The sequence below is a fragment of the Amblyraja radiata genome, chromosome 35 (genome assembly GCF_010909765.2).
Source record: "Amblyraja radiata isolate CabotCenter1 chromosome 35, sAmbRad1.1.pri, whole genome shotgun sequence".
Taxonomy (NCBI): domain Eukaryota; kingdom Metazoa; phylum Chordata; class Chondrichthyes; order Rajiformes; family Rajidae; genus Amblyraja; species Amblyraja radiata.
In genome coordinates, this window is record NC_045990.1 from 5,894,561 (window position 1) to 5,913,761 (window position 19,201).

The 19,201-nt window shown below is 47.5% G+C and overlaps 1 protein-coding gene across 2 annotated transcripts in view; it reads right to left on the reverse strand.

The window, feature by feature from the left end:
* col5a3 (collagen type V alpha 3 chain) overlaps window positions 1–19,201 on the reverse strand; it is a 198,756-nt gene that overhangs the window by 130,501 nt on the left and 49,054 nt on the right. Inside the window, exons 5-10 of one of the 2 annotated variants that reach the window (XM_033050912.1) lie at window positions 16,732–16,863; window positions 13,455–13,634; window positions 10,356–10,499; window positions 3,615–3,779; window positions 1,222–1,269; window positions 85–126 (exon numbers count right to left, since the gene is read on the reverse strand). In XM_033050912.1, coding sequence (XP_032906803.1) covers window positions 85–126; window positions 1,222–1,269; window positions 3,615–3,779; window positions 10,356–10,499; window positions 13,455–13,634; window positions 16,732–16,863 — 711 coding nt within the window. The remainder of the gene's footprint in view (window positions 1–84; window positions 127–1,221; window positions 1,270–3,614; window positions 3,780–10,355; window positions 10,500–13,454; window positions 13,635–16,731; window positions 16,864–19,201) is intronic. The other variant, XM_033050913.1, reaches the window with a different exon arrangement.

Sequence of the window (19,201 nt, forward strand, 5' to 3'; positions counted from 1 at the left end):
GATCACAGGCCGTTTAACGAGCGGAGGACTTCCCCTCACGTATGGACATCCACCCAAAGGTCCTAGAAGATGCAGATAACTCACCTCAGGTCCTGCAGGTCCCGCAGGTCCTGGCAGGAGCATTCCCTGCAAAGGAAACAGAGAAGAACATTAACAAACATAGCAAACTTGTGATCGTTTTACAATTCACCCGCTGTTGGTTTTGGTAGTAAATATTCAGGAATATTTTTGCTTAACAGTCGAGTTTATCAAAGGAGTGGGTTGATTTCAAAAGGACTGATTTATCGTTAGATTAGTGGAGGTTCCCCAAGGCCTTGGCAACTCTGGGCATGTCCTCCGTCATTGCATCTGGCTAACATCACCATTGGCGTTCCCTCCTTCAAAGGAGAGAAAACTTCTGATGTCAGCATGTGAGAGATTTGACACACATGTTGGCTTGGCTTTTCCCTGCGAGCTACTGATGTTGGATTGTCCCTGCCAAGTGCTCATGTTTCTGTCAAGAGGAGCCTGACGTTCACTAATATCTCCATCAGAACCTTCTTTGAACTACAGCGAAAAGATATCGCGATGTTCTTCAGTTGTTGTTCCATCAGGACTGTCAATGCATCCTGAAACGTAGAGGTGACCCTCAGATCATCCCCAATCAATAACACATGCCTGCCTTCTCCCCATATCCCTTGATTCCACTAGCCCCTAGAGCTCTATCTAACTCTCTGTTAAATCCATCCAGTGATTTGGCCTCCACTGCCCTCTGTGGCAGGGAATTCCACAAATGTTCTCCAGAGATGCTGCCTGACCCGTTGAGTTACTCCAGTACTTAGTGTCTGCTTTGGTGTGAAGGGAAGGTGGGATAGGTTGCACGCCAACACCTGCGGAGGATCAAGGAGGGACCAGGGGATGGTTAGCAATCCTGGGATTTGTTAACGGAAGAGTGGGAAAGATTCCAGAGGAAGTGGTCGAGTGGTTACAATTGCAACTTGAAGGCATTTGGAGTGAGTCATGGATCGGAAAGATTTAGAGGGATATGGGTCAATTGCAGGCAAGTGGGACTAGCTTAATAGGTCAGTATGGACGGGTTGGGCCAAAGGGTGTGTTTCGCTGCTGTACAGTTCCGTGATTGGGCAAAGAGGGTGGCATTGACAAAGTGTAGAAGGGGTAGAGAAGTTGTCGAGAGGACAACAATATGGTCACTGTTACAGACTGCATGCTTCATCTACTCACCGGTTCGATAACTCCAAGCTCGCCCTTCTCCCCCTTCTCGCCCCTCTGCTGTAAAAGGCACAGAAATAATCAAGGGTGAGACTGGTGCAAGAGACGTCAGCCAGAGAACCCACCAACAGCTCGTTGCAAATCAACCGACCACCTTTACAAGTCGCACAGAGTCTGAGGTGGATGTTGACAAAGCCAGAGTCTGCTCCCACTCCCAGCTCAAACCCACTTATGTATCTTATGCTGGCCCGAGAAACAGCCCAGACCCTCGGGTAAACAAGGCAATAGACAATGGGTGCAGGAGTAGGCCATTTGGCCCTTCGAGCCAGCAACGCCATTCAATGTGATCATAATAATAATAATAATAATAAATTTTATTTATGGGCGCCTTTCAAGAGTCTCAAGGACACCTTACAAAAATTTAGCAGGTAGAGGAAAAACATGTAAGGGGAATGAAATAAATAGTAGAGACATGACTAGTACACAAAGTAAAGACAGAATACAATTCAAAACACAATATGAGGCAATTAATGCACAGATGAAAAGGGAGGGGGACGTGGGGCTAAGGATAGGCAGAGGTGAAGAGATGGGTCTTGAGGCGGGACTGGAAGATGGTGAGGGACACGGAATTGCGGATCAGTTGGGGGAGGGAGTTCCAGAGCCTGGGAGCTGCCCTGGAGAAGGCTCTGTCCCCAAAACTGCGGAGGTTGGACTTGTGGATGGAGAGGAGACCGGCTGATGTGGATCTGAGGGACCGTGAGGGTTGGTAGGGGGAGAGGCAGTCAGTGAGATATGGGGGGGCCAGATGATGGAGGGCTTTGTAGGTGAGGATAAGGATTTTGTAGGTGATCCGGTGGGAGATGGGAAGCCAGTGAAGTTGTTTGAGGACTGGAGTGATGTGATGCCAGGATTTGGTGTGGGTGATGAGTCGGGCGGCTGCGTTCTGGACCAGTTGGAGTCGGTTGATGTAGGTGGAGCTGATGCCAAGGAGAAGTGAGTTGCAATAGTCCAGTCGGGAGGAGATGAAGGCATGGATGAGTCTTTCAGCAGCGGGAGGTGTGAGAGAGGGTCTGAGTTTGGCGATGTTGCGGAGATGAAAGAAGGAGGTTTTAATGACATGGCGGATGTGAGGCTCAAGGGAGAGGGTGGAATCAAAGATCACACCAAGGTTGCGGGCCTGGGGAGATGGGGAGACAGTGGTGCCGTCGATGGTGAGAGTGGGGTTATTGATTTTGCTGAGTGTGGCTTTGGAGCCTATGAGGAGGAATTCTGTCTTATCGCTGTTGAGTTTGAGGAAGTTATGTTGCATCCAGGTTTTTATAGCTGACAAACAGGAGTTGATATGGGAGAGGGGGGGGTTGTGGGGGGATTTGGTGTCGAAGTAGATCTGGGTGTCATCGGCGTAACAGTGGCTGATGATCATGGCTGATCATCCCCAATCAGTACCCCGTTCCTGCCTTCTCCTCATATCCCATGACTCCACTATTTTTAAGAGCCCTATCTAGCTCTCTCTTGGAGAAGGCCAATGTCAAAAATGTATGAATCCAGAAGATTACATATTAGTGATTAGCTAGATATCTCCATCCAAAGGGGTCCTATTCAGAAAAAGTAGAAACATGGAAAATAGGTGCAGGAGGAGGCCTTCGAGCCAGCAACGCCATTCAATATGATCATGGCTGATCATCCAAAATCAGGACAAATTGAATCATTTGGTGTTAGTAAGAGTGTCAAAGGTAACGGGGAGAATAGGGTTGAGAAGGAAAAATAGATCAGCCATGATAGAATGGGCGGAGCAAACTCAATGGGCCGAATGGTCTAATTCTGGTCCTATGACCATATAATCTAATCGATCAATCAAACATAAAATAACATGGAATATCTCCTATTCTGGCAAGATCAAAACCATGCCCAACTAGTGGAGAAACATAGAAACATGGAAAGTAGGTGCTGGACATTCAGCCCTTCGAGCCAGCATAGCCATTCAATATGATCATGGCTCATCATCCAGAACAGTACCCCATCCCTGCTTTCTCCCCATATCCCTTGATTCTGTTAGCCCTAAGAACCACATCCTACTCTCTATTGAAAACATCCAGTGAATCGGCCTCCACTGCCTTCTGTGGCAGAGAATTCCACAGATTCACAACTCTCTGGGTGGAAACGTTTTTCCTCATCTCAGTCCTAAATGGCCGACCCCATATTCTTAAACTGTGGTCCCTGGTTCTGGACTCCCCTAACATGGGGAACATTTTACCAGCATCTAGCCTGTCCAATCCCTTAATAAATTTATATGTTTCTATAAGATGCCCTCTCATCCTTCCAAGTGAATATAAGCCTAGTCGATCCATTCTTTCATCACATGTCCCAGTGTGGTCAAGTTAGAATGGACAAGGAGTCGAGCTTACCCTTGTATCCTGCGTGTCTGAATCCTCCCACTCGGATGATCCCAACCATTGGTCCCAATGGCCCTCGTCTTCCTTGAAGGCGTAATCGTAGTCATTCGCATCGTAGTCCTCGTGTTCATCGGTGAAGGGACCTTCCGATTCCTCAATGAACTCCTCCCGCACACTCTGCCGCACAATGGGAAGATGTGAGGCGTGTGTCAGCGCAGTGGAGAAACCTCCAGCCATTACTAATTTTGCAAAATAGGAACCTTTCCGCCCGTTAAAGCAATGTGAGTTGTCATTCATTACATTAGTTTCCTATATTTTATATTAATACTGTTCAACCTTAAAATAAAAAACTGCAGTGTAAAACCATTATATTTTAAAGGATTGGGAGATAGACAATAGACAATAGGTGCAGGAGTAGGCCATTCGGCCCTTCGAGCCAGCATCGCCATTCAATGCGATCATGGCTGATCATCCCCAATCAGTACCCCGTTCCTGCCTTCTCCCCATATCCCCAGACTCCGCTATCTTTAAGAGCCCTATCTAGCTCTCTCTTGAAAGCATCCAGAGAACCGGCCTCCACCGCCCTCTGAGGCAGAGAATTCCACAGACTCACAACTCTCTGTGAGAAAATGCGTTTCCTCGTCTCCGTTCTAAATGGCTTACCCCTTATTCTTAAACTGTGTGGCCCCTGCTTCAGCAATTTATTTTTAAGTTTATGCATTGACTACTAGTAGGTGATGTTTAATCATTGTTTTGAGATTTCTTATACAACCAGAGATAGAGCTGCAGCCTCACCGTGCCAGAGACCCAGGTTCCATCCTGACCTCGGGCGCTGTCTGTGTGGAGTCTGCACGTTTTCCCCGTGGCAAGGTGGGTTTCCTTCGGGTGCTCTGGTTTCCTCCCACATCCCGAAGACGTGCGGATTTGTGGGCTACGCAGAGGAAAGGGAATGTCCAAGGCTAGGGGGCATAGCTTTAGACTTCAGCGATACAGTGCGAAAACAGGCCCTTCGGCCCACCGAGTCCGCGCCGACCAGCGATCACCCTGCACACTAGCTACATCACGGGGACAATTTACAATTTTACCTAAGCCAATTAACCTACAAACCTGTACGTCTTTGGAATGTGGGAGGAAATCGGATCACCCGGGAGAAAACCCCACAGAGGTCGCAGGGAGAACGTACAAACTCCGTAGAGACTGCGGCCATAGTTAGGATCGAAGTCGTGTGTCTCTGGCGCTGTAAGGCAGCAACTCTACCGCTGCACCACCGTGCCATGCTAAGATTGTTAGAGATTTTAAGATAACAGGGGCAAAGGTTAAAGGAGATGTGGAGGACAAGCTTGTTGTATCTCTAAACTAGACTCAAATGTCATTGCTCACACAAACTCTTATTAAATATTATAAGTCCGTACAATGGACAGAGATCCATATACGTGTAGGAAGGAACTGTAGATGCTGGTTTATACCGAAGATAGACACAAATGCTGGAGCAACTCAGCGGGTCAGGCAGCCTCTCTGGAGAGAAGGAATAGTCGACGTTTTGGGACAGAACCCTTCTTCAGACCATAAATGAAAGATGACAGGGTTTGGACACGCTAGAGGCAGGAAACATGTTCCCGGTGTTGGGGGAGTCCAGAACCAGGGGCCACACAGTTTAAGAATTAGGGGTAAGCAATTTAGAATGGAGACAGGAAACACTTTTTCTCTCAGAGAGTGGTGAGTGTGTGGAATTCTCTGCTTCAGAGGGCAGGTGGAGGCAGGTTCTCTGGATGCTTTCAAGAGAGAGCTAGATAGGGCTCTTAAAGATAGCGGAGTCAGGGGATATGGGGAGAAGGCAGGAACGGGGCACTGATTGGGGATGATCAGCCATGATCACATTGAATGCCTTACAGTGCCATAGTTTTCAAAAGGGAACTGCAGATGCTGGAATATCGAAGGTACACACAATTGCTGGGGAAACTCAGCGGGTGCAGCAGCATCTATGGAGCGAAGGAAATAGGCGACGTTTCGGGCCGAAACCCTTCTTCAGGCTACCCATAGTTGCTGCCTTACAGCGCCATAGATCCGGGTTCGATCCTGAACACGGGTGCTGGCTGCATGGAGTTTGTACGTTCTCCCCGTGACCTGCATAGCTTTTCTCCGGGTGGTCCGGCTTCCTCCCACACTCCAAAGACGTACAAGTTTGTAGGTTAATTGGCTTCGGTAAAAATTGTAAATCATCCCTGGTGTGTGTAGGATAGCGTTAGTGTGCGGGGATCGCTGTTCGGCGCGGACTCAGTGGGTCGAAGGGCCTGTTTCCGCGCTGTATCTCTAAACTAAACTAAACTAAGCCAGATGGATGAGAGTGTGCAGCATTTAGAGGTTTTTCTCACGTTATGTAACATTAACTTTACAGCTCTCCTGAGGCTGGAGCCTTCTTGAAGAACACGCTGCATGTAGTGGGAGATTTTTTGGCACGACCTCCAGTTGGGAAAATAAGAACCCACACAACAGGCAGACCTCAATGTCCACTGCAGGCTCTGGAGCAGTGAATGCTCACAGCTATGGAACAATATGCTGCATAGAACATATGAGTCATACAAAGGGCACGGGGGTGGACTGGAGTCTGCAGCTGGATTTGAACCATGACTCAAGATGTTGAGATTCAGTTTAGTTTAAGAAAATAGACACAAAACGCTGGAGTAAATCAGCGGGTCAGGCAGCATCTCTGGAGAGAAGGAATGGGTGATGTTTCGGGTCATAGAAACATAGAAAATAGGTGCAGGAGGAGGCCATTTGGCCCTTCGAGCCAGCACCGTCATTCATTGTGATCGTCCCCAATCAATAACCCGTGCCTGCCTTCTCCCCATATCCCTTGATTCCACTAGCCGCTAGAGTTCTATCTAGAGACCCTTCTTCAGACTGAGTTTAGTTTAGTTTACTCAGGTGGTCAGGCAGCATCTGTGAAGGGAAAGGATAGTTGCCCTTTCAGTTTCTTTAAAAACGACCCAATCCATTCCCAACACAAATTCCAAAGATGCGCTGGTTTGTAGGTTAAATGGTTTCTGTAAATCGTAGCTTGTGTGCAGGATAGAACTAGTTTATGGGTGATCGTGATTGGCATGGACTAGGTGGGCCGAAGGGCCTCCTTCCATGCTGTATAGCATTAGGACTCTACGATTCGTAGGTAATCCTAACAGAAGCGGAAAATGTTGTATTCACCCAGCAGTTCAGGCAGCTTATGTGGGAAGAAATATAGCATTGACATTTCAGTTCGTACACCCTTCGTGAAGAGAGGAGACGAGAAATAGCACAGTTTAAAACTTTGCTGCGTAGAGAGCGGAGGGAAAGATGGATGTCAAAGAGACCACCTTGGAGTGACATTCCCAGGAAATATTCCCTTTTCCCTTTATATCCCTCTCGCTGCAAGTTAAAAAAATTGCCCTCCCTTTCCCATTCTGCTTTTTTTTTTTAACAAAAGTAATTTTAATCAACTATTTACAAAAAATGATATGTACAGTACAAAAATACGAACAAACCCACCACCAAAATACAAAATGAAGCAAATATTATTATATATTGAATATTAAATTACTAATTCCCCATCCTTTATGTGGATGTATTCCGCTCCCCGCGGTGCCCAGCGGTCCAGGTAATCCCCCAGGGAGCCCGTGGACAGCGGCGTAGTCCCTCTCTAACACCACCCGGGCACGGGCGTAACCCCGGAAAAGGGGCAGGCAGCCGGCTCGGGCACTTTCCCATCCTGTCGGAATGCGAGATGTAAGCCAGCATCTGCAGTTCCTTCCCACACCTGAAACATTCAAGGGGCCTGTCCCACTTCCACAACCTAATTCACGACCTCTGCCGAGTTTGCCCTTGACTCATACTCGCAGCATGGTCGTCACGAGGTCGTAGGTAAGTCGTAGGTACTCGTGGCATCAAGTAGGTTGGGGCGTTTTTTCTGGCATGATGAAAAACGTCCACGAGTGAAAAAGGTCTTGAATTAAGTCTTGAAAGTGGGACAGGCCCTTCAACTTTGTTTCTCTCCACACAGTTGCTGCCTGACTAGCTGAGTCTTTCAGGCTTTTTTTCCCTCTGCAGTATTTTCTGCACGGTTTTTTCTCCCCCCCCCCCCTTCTCCTGTAATTACAGTGTAAGTGGATTTGGCAAATGGCCCAAACAGCGAAATATTGCTTTGACAAATGATCTGAAAATGAGTCACTTCTTGCAGTACAACAGAGGTTCTCTGCCAACAGAAATGAAATGAATGAACTCAAGAATTGGCAGAACTAATTGGCGGTAAGATATGGAGGGTTGTCCAACATAACAGGGGCATGGTAATAAAGCGATTGAGCTACTAAACCAGTAGCCAGGATCACAAATAATTCATCTTGAGACACAAGTTCGATTCCCACCATGGCGGAGAGAAGTTTATATTCAACAAATTAAACATACGTGGAATTTTAAACAAAGAAATCTGGCTAGTCTCAACAATGGTGAGGATGAAATCATGAGATTGTTACAAAAGCTGGTCTGGTAAACTGTTATCATTCCCCAGTCTGGACCACACATGACTGCGGGCTCATCGGTCTACCGCCTCGGTCATAGGGTCATAGAGTCAGTCATACAGCGTGGAAACAGGCCCTTCGGCCCAACATGCCCACACCGGCCAACACCACCACTAGAAGAACTAAGGGCGGCTCGGTGGCGCAGCGGTAGAGTTGCTGCCTCACAGCGCCAGAGACACGGGTTCGATCCTGTCTGTACGTTCTCCCCGTGACCTGCGTGGGTTTTCTCCGGGAAGCTCCGGTTTCCTCCCACACTCCAAAGATGTACAGGTTTGTAGGCTTTGTATAATAGTAGATAGTCCCTAGTGTGTGTGTAGGATAGCGTTACTGTGCGGGGATTGTTGGTCGGCGCGGACTCGGTGGGCCGAAGGGCCTTTATGCGCTATGTATCTCTAAACTAACCTAATCTAAACCAAACTGCAGAAGGTGGCTAACTAGCACCTTCATTAGAGTTATTTGTGGTGACCATAAGTGTTCTCCTAGTGTTCTCCTTACATACTGCGTGGAAACATGCCCTTCGGCCCAACTTGCCCATACTGACCAACAAGTCCCTGCGTTTGGCCCATATCCCTCCAAACCTGTCCTATCCATGTACCAAAGAGCGACACAAAATTCTGGAGTAATGCCCCTGCCCCACTTAGGAAACCTGAACGGAAACCTCTGGAGACTTTGCGCCCCACCCAAGGTTTCCGTGCGGTTCCCGGAGGTTTTTGTCAGTCTCCCTACCTGCTTCCACTACCTGCAACCTCCGGCAACCACCTGCAACCTCCGGGAACCGCACGGAAACCTTGGGTGGGGCGCAAAGTCTCCAGAGGTTTCCGTTCAGGTTTGCTAAGTGGGACAGGGGCATTAACTCAGCGGGACAGGCAGCAGCTCTGGAGAGAAGGAATGGGTGATGTTTCGAGTCGAGACCCTCCTGCATTCCATGTACCTGTCTAAATGTTTCTTAAACGTTGCGATTGTACCTGCAATAGTTCCGTGGCATTGAGGAATAGGTAAATAATGCTGCCATTGTCAGCAATGTCTATATTCTGTCAGTGAGTGAACCTAGATAACACAACGTTTCACAGCCAAACTGCAGCACAGTCAGCCAACTTTATTATTTTTACAAGATTACAATAGTGACTAAACTTCCCAAATCAATTCCTTCACTATTAAGTGAAGAAAAGATCAGTAAGGGGTGACAGAAATGCAAGGGTCTCGATCCGAAACGCCAACTATCCATGTTCTCCAGGGATGCTGCCTGACCCGCTGACTTACTCCAGCACTTTGTGCTTTTTCCCTCCCGCAAACCAGCATATGCAGTTCCTTGTTTCCACACGTTCTTGTAATGACAATGAACTGCAGATGCTGCTCTATAGCAAAGAAAGACACAAAGTGCTGGAATAACTCGGCAGTATAATCAGAATCATAAGGAAACATTGATAGGAGATGTTTTGGTTCTGGACCCTTCTTCAGACAGAACTTCCCACAAGTTTTCCTCATTTTAAGCCTGGTGCTTTTGGAGAGGAAAGCAGTAAGGAGTTAGATCTCCCAAATAAGCCAACAGGCTATCAATCCCATCATGTGCCATCCCTTTATCCAAGGGTTGAAACCATTGAAGTCCAAGAGGCCAGGGTTGTTAATGCCCCGTTCCTTAACCTTCCTGTTTAAGTAGGAACTGCAGATGCTGGAAAATCAAAGGTAGACAAAAATGCTGGAGAAACTCAGCGGGTGCGGCAGCATTTATGGAGTGAAGGATATTGGGTCTGAAGAAGGGTTTCAGCCCAAAACGTTGCCTATTTCCTTCGCTCCATAGATGCTGCTGCACCCGCTGAGTTTCTCCAGCATTTTTGTCTTCCTTAACCTTCCTGCTTGGTTTTTAGTTTAGTTAGGAAATACAGCATGGAAATTGGCCCTTGTCCACAGCAACCTTTGATCATCTAGTCTCACGAGTTCTATGTTATCCCACTTGCACGTCCACTCCCTACACACTTGGGACCAATTATCCTACAAACCTGCACCTCTTTGGAATATGGGAGAAAACCAGAGCAACTGTGGAAGAAACGCACATGGTCACGGGGAGAACGAACACACACACACACACACACACACACACCCACCCACCCACCCACCCACATCTCTGGCATTATGAGGCAGCAGCACTACCAGCTGCGCCACTGCGCCGCCTTGCTAGAGCCACGGGCACCGTTAGAGCGGAGTTCACCTCATGGTCCATCGCGTTTCCCTCCACCGCATCGATAGTGGTCGAGGCGTTGTAGATCGCTGACTCCAAGTCCGTGTAGTACTCTGGGCCGAGAAAGTAGCCGTAATCATTGTCCACCTCTCCCTCTGCAATGGGCTCAGTATCCTGAGATGGGGTGCAGGAAAACAAGAGGGTCAGACAACAGAAAACGCTGCTCCCTGCGGCTTAGCCTGGTGGTCGCTGCAGGAGCAGAGAGGTGACCTCTTCCTAGGCAAGTCTAGATATCTCCTCAGCCAGGACTTCAGTCATAGAATGATACAGTGTGTAAACAGGCCCTTCAGCCCCAACTTGCCCACATCGGTCAACATGTCCCAGCTACACTTGTCCCACCTGCCTGGGTTTGGTCCATATCCCTCCAAACCTGTCCTATCCATGTACCTGTCTAACTGTTTCTTAAAAATTGGGATAGTCCCAGCCTCAACTACCTCCTCCAGCAGCTCATTCCATACACACACCACCCTTTGTGTGAAAAAGTTATACCTCAGATTCCTATTAGATCTTTACCCCTTCACCTTGAACCTATGTCCTCTGGTCCTCGATTCCCCTACTCTGGGCAAGAGACTCTGTGCATCCACCCGATCTCTTCCTCTCAAGAGTCTCCAACAATTGGAGGAGTTATTTAGGATCCACAAGTCCTCAGACAGGAGACCTGGGCAAGGAATCGATGGCCAAATCGACAAAGAAGATGGATTACACAGTTCTTAATCACCTTCTGAATAATACCAACATTCTTGAGGTGATCCAATCTTCCGACTTTGTCTGGCTTTGGTTCAATGCTTTGTCAAGGAACCTTGATCATTTTTTATCCTGCTTATCTGATGCAGTGAATTTTAATCTTTTTCTGCTTTCATAGAAACATAGAAAATAGGTGCAGGAGTAGCCATTCGGCCCTTCGAGCCTGCACCGCCATTCAATATGATCATGGCTGATCATCCAACTCAGTATCCTGTACCTGCCTTCTCTCCATACCCCCTGATCCCTTTAGCCACACGGGCCACATCTAACTCCCTCTTAAATATAGCCAATGAACTGGCCTCAACTACCTTCTGTGGCAGAGAGTTCCACAGATTCACCACTCTCTGTGTGAAAAATGTTTTTCTCATCTCGGTCCTAAAGGATTTCCCCTTTATCCTTAAACTGTGACCCCTTGTCCTGGACTTCCCCAACATCGGGAACAATCTTCCTGCCTCTAGCCTGTCCAACCCCTTAAGAATTTTGTAAGTTTCTATAAGATCCCCCCTCAATCTTCTAAATTCTAGCGAGTACAAGCCTAGTCTATCCAGTCTTTCTTCATATGAAAGTCCTGACATCCCAGGAATCAGTCTGGTGAACCTTCTCTGTACTCCCTCTATGGCAAGAATGTCTTTCCTCAGATTTGGAGACCAAAACTACTTTCACCTCGACTGACATAAGCTCTCCCTCTTCCCTTGCCCCGGCTCAACACTCTCCTTGTCACCCACTATCAATCAATCAGGACCAGCGCCATGCCTCTTCCACTTGACCTCCTGATTGGGTTGGTAAGGAATGATTCAATTGGATAAATGGGCCTTCCAGTTTCACCCTATGGGCAGTGGGGATTAAACCCTAGGTGGGCAAGTCTCCATCAACTGAGTCCGATGCATTTTACCCCATGGGACATCATCGTGGGAGGGAGGAGATAAGGATGGGGACTATGTTCTAACCTAGTCAAAAAAAAACAACGACCATTTTACCGCAAGCTTCAAGCTCAAGGAGATATCTTCCACTTATGTTGGTACCTGCAAATTCCTCCAAATTAAATCATTAAATCACTGATACGTCAGCAGTCAAACAAATTTAAGCTTGTGATGAAGCGTGAGGTTAAAGTTTGGTAATCGAATGGTAAAAAGCGTGATTATGGCCTACGGTTACAGCTGTGCAGCGAGCATTCCGATGGTCAGCAATGTCTCAGTGATGCATTAATCCATGTGCAACATAGAAGCTCTTCAAACCCCGTTCAAATCGCATTACAATAGCCGTGGCGACGGGCAGAGGGCAGTGCAGGGTGGAGAATGAAGATGACAGGAGTTATGTGATGTTACCAAGAACACAACCTCTTCAGGGAAGGGAAGAGCCCTTCACGAAAACCTGACAATTCCTCTGGGGCGGCAAGGTGGAGCAGCGGTAGAGTTGCTGCCTCACAGCGCCAGAGTCCCGGGTTCGATCCTGACTACGGGTGCTGCCTGCACGGAGTTTGTACGTTCTCCCCGTGACCTGCGTGGCTTTTCTCCGGGTGCTCCGGTTTCCTCCCACACTCTAAAGACGTACAGGTGTGTAGGTTCATTGGTTTTTGGTGAAGATGGTAAATTGTCCATAGTGTGTATATAGGATAGTGTAAGTGTAGGGGGATCACGGTTCGACACGGACTCGGTGGGCCGAAGGGCCTATTCCCGTGCTGTGCCTCTAAACTAAACTAAAGTAAACCAAGTGAAACTAAAAATCACTAAACTAAACTAAATCAAACCAAACTAAACTAAAAAACTGAATTCTTAGCCCATCTTTGGGAAACGACATTAGCACTCCTCATCCCCCCCCCCCCCCTCTCCTCCTCCCCTGCCCTTCCACACCACATACACCACACCCTCTAATAAAGGAAGCACTTAACTAACAAAGTCTCTCCAACTTCCCTTCCACTTTGTTTAAGAAGGAACTGCAGATGCTGGAAAATCGAAGGTAGACAAAAATGCTGGAGAAACTCAGCGGGTGCAGCAGCATCTATGGAGCGAAGGAAATAGGCAACGTTTCGGGTCTGAAGAAGGGTTTCGGAACCGAAACGTCGCCTATTTCCTTCGCTCCATAGATGCTGCCGCACCCGCTGAGTTTCTCCAACTTTTTTGTGTACCTTCCCTTCCACTTTGAATGGGCAGGCTGCGTGAAGAGTTGGATGATGGTGGCAGGGGAGGGATGGATGGAATCGGAGGATGTAATGCGAATGCAGAGAGCAGCATGGTTGGATTAAGTTAGCAGGGGCCACACGTGCCAGTCCTCGACGCTCCTCCAACGTGGCCCTGAGGAGGAGCTGAGCGAGTGTGCTTCATCTACCTTTTCCCCAACTCTAAGTGTGTCTATCATTTGCCGAGCGGCCCGATCTTTCTTCTTCTTCCTGCGGTTTTTTTTCGATTTCTTTGATTTGCCTTTTCCTTTGCCTTTGCCCTTGCCCTTCTTTCTAGAGCGCTTGCGGTCTCTCTTCTTTTTTTTGTGGCGTTGCCGGGAAGTCATCGTCTGTAAAAAGCAGCGTGTGAGAGAAAGAGAGAGCGAGAGAGAGAACCTGAAGCCAAGGAGGTGATCAGATATTGGGCGCTGGTCACCCCGTGGGGTTGAGAGTATTGTAAACAATGAATGCATTGTTGTACTATAATGATTATTTGTTATAGTGCAATTTGTGATTATGTTTTGATGTGTTGTATCATATGACTGTGTCGGATAAAGTTTTTGGAAAGGGGAAAAAAAAAAAGAAGAAAAAAAGGTGATCAGATATTGTTGGGAGAAGCGGCTGATGAAAGGACCAAAAATCCAGATCTCACATTGGGGAGATGGGGTTGGATATCATGAAGGTTGGATGGGTTAACATATGATGAGCATTTGACGGCACTGGGCCTGTTCTTGCTCGATCTTGGAAGAATGAGAAGGGACCTCATTGAAACCGAATGCTAAATGGCCTGGATAGAGTGGATGTGGAGAGAATGTTTCCACCAGTTGGACAGTCTACGCCCAGTGGCCATGGCCTCAGAATTAAAGGATGTATCTTCAGAAAGGAAGATAGACACAAAACGGTGGAGTAACTCAGCGGGACAGGCAACATCTCTGGAGAGAAGGAATGGGTGACGTTTCGGGTTGAGACCCTTCTTCAGAAAGGGGAGGAGGAAGAATTTCTTCAGTCAGAGGATGGTGAATCTGTGGAATTCTTTGACACAGAAGGCTGTGGTGCCAAGTCAATGGATGTTTTTAAGGCAAGAGATAGATAGATTCTTGATTAGTAGGGGCGTCAGGGGTTATGGGGAGAAGGCAGGAGAACAGGGTTGAGAGGGAGAGATGGATTAGCCATGGTTGGATAGCAGAGTAGACTTGATGGGCCGAATGGCCTAATTCTGCTCCTATCACTTATGAATTGATGAAGATGAGCAAGAGGAATGCCAGATAAGAGAGGGAACATCGAGGAAAAGAGTTGGGGTTGTATCCAAAACAAAGCTAGTACTCGTGACAATAAAGTATCATTGGCTCATGGTCACTTTTCACCCCATAACTTCATGTTGTCTGGGTCAACTTGACCAGGTAAAGTTACTGAAGGAGGGAAATAACAAAAGGAGCAATAGAGACAAGGAGAGGCGATAATCCTATTTTTTTAATTGGGAATTCGTCAGATACACACAGACACACACTCCACTGGGCTTTTCCCAGGGATATACAAAGTGGCCGTGCCAAGCATCAGCGGCAATTGACCGCATACACCGGCACGCCCTACATCAACAATATGTGTCATGGATGCAACAGTGCATCACAAGTTAACGGTGGGGCGGGGAGACTTCAGACAATGCTGCCAACCAGCTGGTGAAAGGAAAGCAAATACTGTTGGCAAGTAAACTCAGTCAAGGTGGTAGCCTCAAAATTCATCAGTTCGCAAGGACCAGGAGCAGAATTAGGCCATTCGACCCATCAAGTCAACTCCGCCATTCAATCATGGCTGATCTATCTCTCCCTCCTAACCCCATTCTCCTGCCTTTCCCCCAGAACCCCTGACACCCGTACTAATCAAGAATCTATCTATGTCTGCCTTAAAAATATCCATTGACTTGGTACTACGGCAAAGAATTCCACAGATTCACCACCCTCCAGAGATGCTGCCTGACCCGCTGAGTTACTCCGGCATTTTGTGTCTATATCTATCGATTCATCTCCGTTTGACTCCTCTATCCAGCCCTCTCAGTAGAGCAGATTCACAGATTCACCACCCTCCGACTAAAGAAATTCCTCCTCATCTCCTTCCTAAAGGAACATCCTTTAATTCTGAGGCTGTGTCCTCTGGTCCTAGACTCTCCCACTAGTGGAAACATCCTCTCCACATCCACTCTATCCAGGCCTTTCACTATTCGTGAAGCGGGCACACAGTAGATAGCGCAGGGGATGTGGGTGAGGAGATTTGGGAATTTGGGAATTCCAGATCGTAGGATCTTAGCCTCAGAAGGTAGCGATCCAGAACACAATTAAATTATCCTGAGGACAATTAAATTCAGACCAACATGAATCCAGATCTCAAAATGCTGGAGTAACTCAGTCAGGCAACATCTCACGAGGACATGGATACGTGACGTTCCAGGTATTCAGAGTCAGAGGAGAGGTCCCGACTTGAAACGTTGCCTATCCATAAATGGCATTAGGAGGGAGAGATAGATCAGCCATGATTGAATGACAGAGTAGACGATGGGCCGAATGGCCTAATTCTGCTCCTATCACTTATGAACTTATGAAGATGAGCAACAGGAATGCCAGATAAGAGAGGGAACATCGAGGAAAAGAGTTGGAGCTGAAAATGCTGATGATAGAATGGAAGGAAAAGCCTTGCCCATTTGGGCTGAGATTCATCCATTGGCAATGTTCACTGCTCTGCCACCTTGTGCACTTATCCAAGCATCACCTTTATACCCCGGCAAGCCTATGAATGAAATGCAGATTATACGTGGAGAAAAGCATAATCCTTCGCAAGTCTGGGACGATGCCATCGGTTCCCATCAGCTGAACGCTCCATTAAGCAAAGATAGAACACAAAACGCTGGAGTAACTCAGCGGTTCAGGCAGCATCTCTGGGGAGAAGGAATAGGGTCGAGACCCTTCTCCAGACGGGAGAGTGAAAGGTATGAAAAGATACAGAGCAAATCAGAGCCGGCACCGATGGCCAAGGAGCCCACAATGGTCCATTGTTGATTCATAAACCAAGGTGTGTATGCAGACTCAAATCTAATTGGCACATGGATAGGAAGGGAGGAGGGAGAAAAGAGTGTCATTGGACTGGGGGGGGGGAACCAATGACAAAGGCAGCAGAAACAGAAATAGAAAATTCCTCAAATGATTGCATTCGTCGAAACAGGGCGGACCATAGGAGACCTCTCACGGCCACACAGCCTGTACGGTTGTGAGAGGTCTCCTATGGTGGTAAGAGGTCTCCAAAGAGTCGTAGTCCTTCTGGTCGCGGCTGAATTTTCAACGTTGAACATTTCGGCGACCTATGGCGGGTGCCGGCAGTCACCTGTAAAGGTTGCGTAAGTGGGACAGGCCCTTAAGGATTGCATGGTTCAGTTGACAATGAAGCACTCGTGAGCCTTACCTCGTCATCGTAGGTGGGCACAAGGGACTGCAGGGCGTAGGGTAGGGCGGCATCACAGTCGGGGATGTAATCCTCACAGTAGGTGTAGGCTGCCCGCGGATCAGGCGACATTAACAGCTGCTGGATATCACCCTGTGACAGAGGGGAACACGACAACACATGTCACAACATAGGTCGACAGTACACTGACACGCCCCCCACCTCACCTCCACCCTCCCCTCAACATCTTTATGGGGCTGTCCCACTGTACGAGTTCTCCTGAGTTAAAAAAAATATCAAACTCGTGGTAAGCACGTAGAATGTACGTCGCGGATTCGTCAGAGCTCGGGGACGTTTAGCTTGTAATTTAACATACAAACCTCCACTGCCAAGGATGCACAGGTTTGTATGCTCTTGATTAGTGCCAGGGATTATGAAGAGAAGGCAGGGGGAGGAGGTTGTGAGGGATAGATAGATCAGCCCTGATTGAATGGCAGAGTAGACTTGATGGACCGAATGGCCTATTTCTGTTTGTATACCTTATGAATGTAATTGGCTTCTGTAAATTGTGTGTAGGGAGTGGAATAACATAACTAGTGTACAACTAATCGATGGTCAGTATTAACTCGGAGAGCTGAATAGCCTGTTCCAACACTGTAATGACCCAGTCGTTGGTTTTTCAGCGACCTGCTACGTACGACTTAACAGTCACCAGCAGTTGTCTGAAAAATCACCTATATATGTGGGGCAGGCCCATAACTCTGAAACTAAACTCTGAACTGGAGACTGCTGCCTATTTCCAACTTTTTCTGCTTCTAGTTACAAAGAAAAAGGGGTCAGGTTATCTGGCAAAGGTCAGGTCATGTGGCAATCAACTGGAATAACAGCTGTATCTTTTCCTACAGCAGTATTTTATTTTAACAAAGGAGAAACAACTTCAGTGTGGGTGTAAAGGCCTTTGCAATGTCCTCCGATAATGAACAATGCAGAATAATATTTTGTTGTTTCTTTCCCACAAAATCTGAACCTCACTAGATTAAATTGCTCCCAACGCTCTCCCAATCCTCAAAGCAAACACTGTAATGATTGCTGTATTGCAGACTGATGTTGATTGTTGTACTGCCAGCTAAATTGGTCGTACTGCCTTCTTAATTTGTACACCCACTGTAAACAATTAATGAAAAGCTGGCAATTTGAAAGAAAACCTGGAGTTATTAATGTTTTGCACAATTAAAATCGGACTTTCAAGACTGGGTAAAATCACAGGCGAGTGTTTGCAAGCCTGCCAACAACAACAAATGCTTCTAGATAGCACATTTGATCTGAAGAAAAATGCGCCCAAGAGGCCTATTCAGAAACAGCTTGGTCGACGAGATATCAAGGGGGAGAGTTGCCTCAAAGCTCAAGAGGACAAGGGGCAAGCAGGTCGGCACGGTGGTGCAGCGGTAGAGTTGCTGCCTTATGCCCCTGTCCCACTTAGGAAACCTGAACGGAAACCTCTGGAGACTTTGCGCCCCCGCCCAAGGTTTCCGTGCGGTTCCCGGAGGTTGCAGGTGGTTGCCGGAGGTTGCAGGTAGTGGAAGCAGGTAGGGAGACTGACAAAAACCTCCGGGAACCGCACGGAAACCTTGGGTGGGGCGCAGAGTCTCCAGAGGTTTCCGTTCAGGTTTCCTAAGTGAGACAGGGGCATTATACAGCGCCAAAGACCTTGGTTCAATGCCGACTACGGGCGCTGCCTGTACGGAGTTTGTACGTTCTCTCCGTGACCTGCGTGGGTTTTCTCCGAGATCTTCGACTTGTGGAATTCTTTGCCACAGAAGGCTGTGGAGGCCAAAGCAGTGGATATTTTAAAGACAGGAATAGTATTGAAGATAGCGGAGCCGGGGGAATATGGGGAGAAGGCAGGAACGGGGTACTGATTTATTTATTGAAATCATATTCTATGTCGCTCTTCCAGGGAGATGCCAACTGCATTTTGTTGTCTCTGTACTGTACACTGACAATGACAATTAAAGTTGAATCTGAATCTGAATCTGCATCTGATTGGGGATGATCAGCCATGATCGCATTGAATGGCGGTGCTGGCTCGAAGGGGCCGAATGGCCTACTCCTGCATCTATTGTCTATTGTCTAAATGTGTAGGAAGGAACTGCAGATGCTGGTTTTGTACCGAGGATGGACACAAATGCTCGAGTAACTCAGCGAGTCAGGCAGGATTTCTGGAGATGGGTCTGACCTGAAATGTCACCCATTCATTTTCACCAGGTTTGTGGCTGTGTCGGATAAATTGTCCCTAGTGTGTCGGACAGAACTGGCGTATGGGTTGATCGCTGTTCGGCACAGAATGGGTGGGCCGAAGGGCCTGTATCTCCAAAGATATGTTGCATGTCGAAGGTCTAGAGTCTAAAGTAATATATCAGAAACCAAACAGAAATACTAAACATGTTCTTCAAATTCCTCTGCAAAAGAAAATGTCTTTGTCAAATATTTT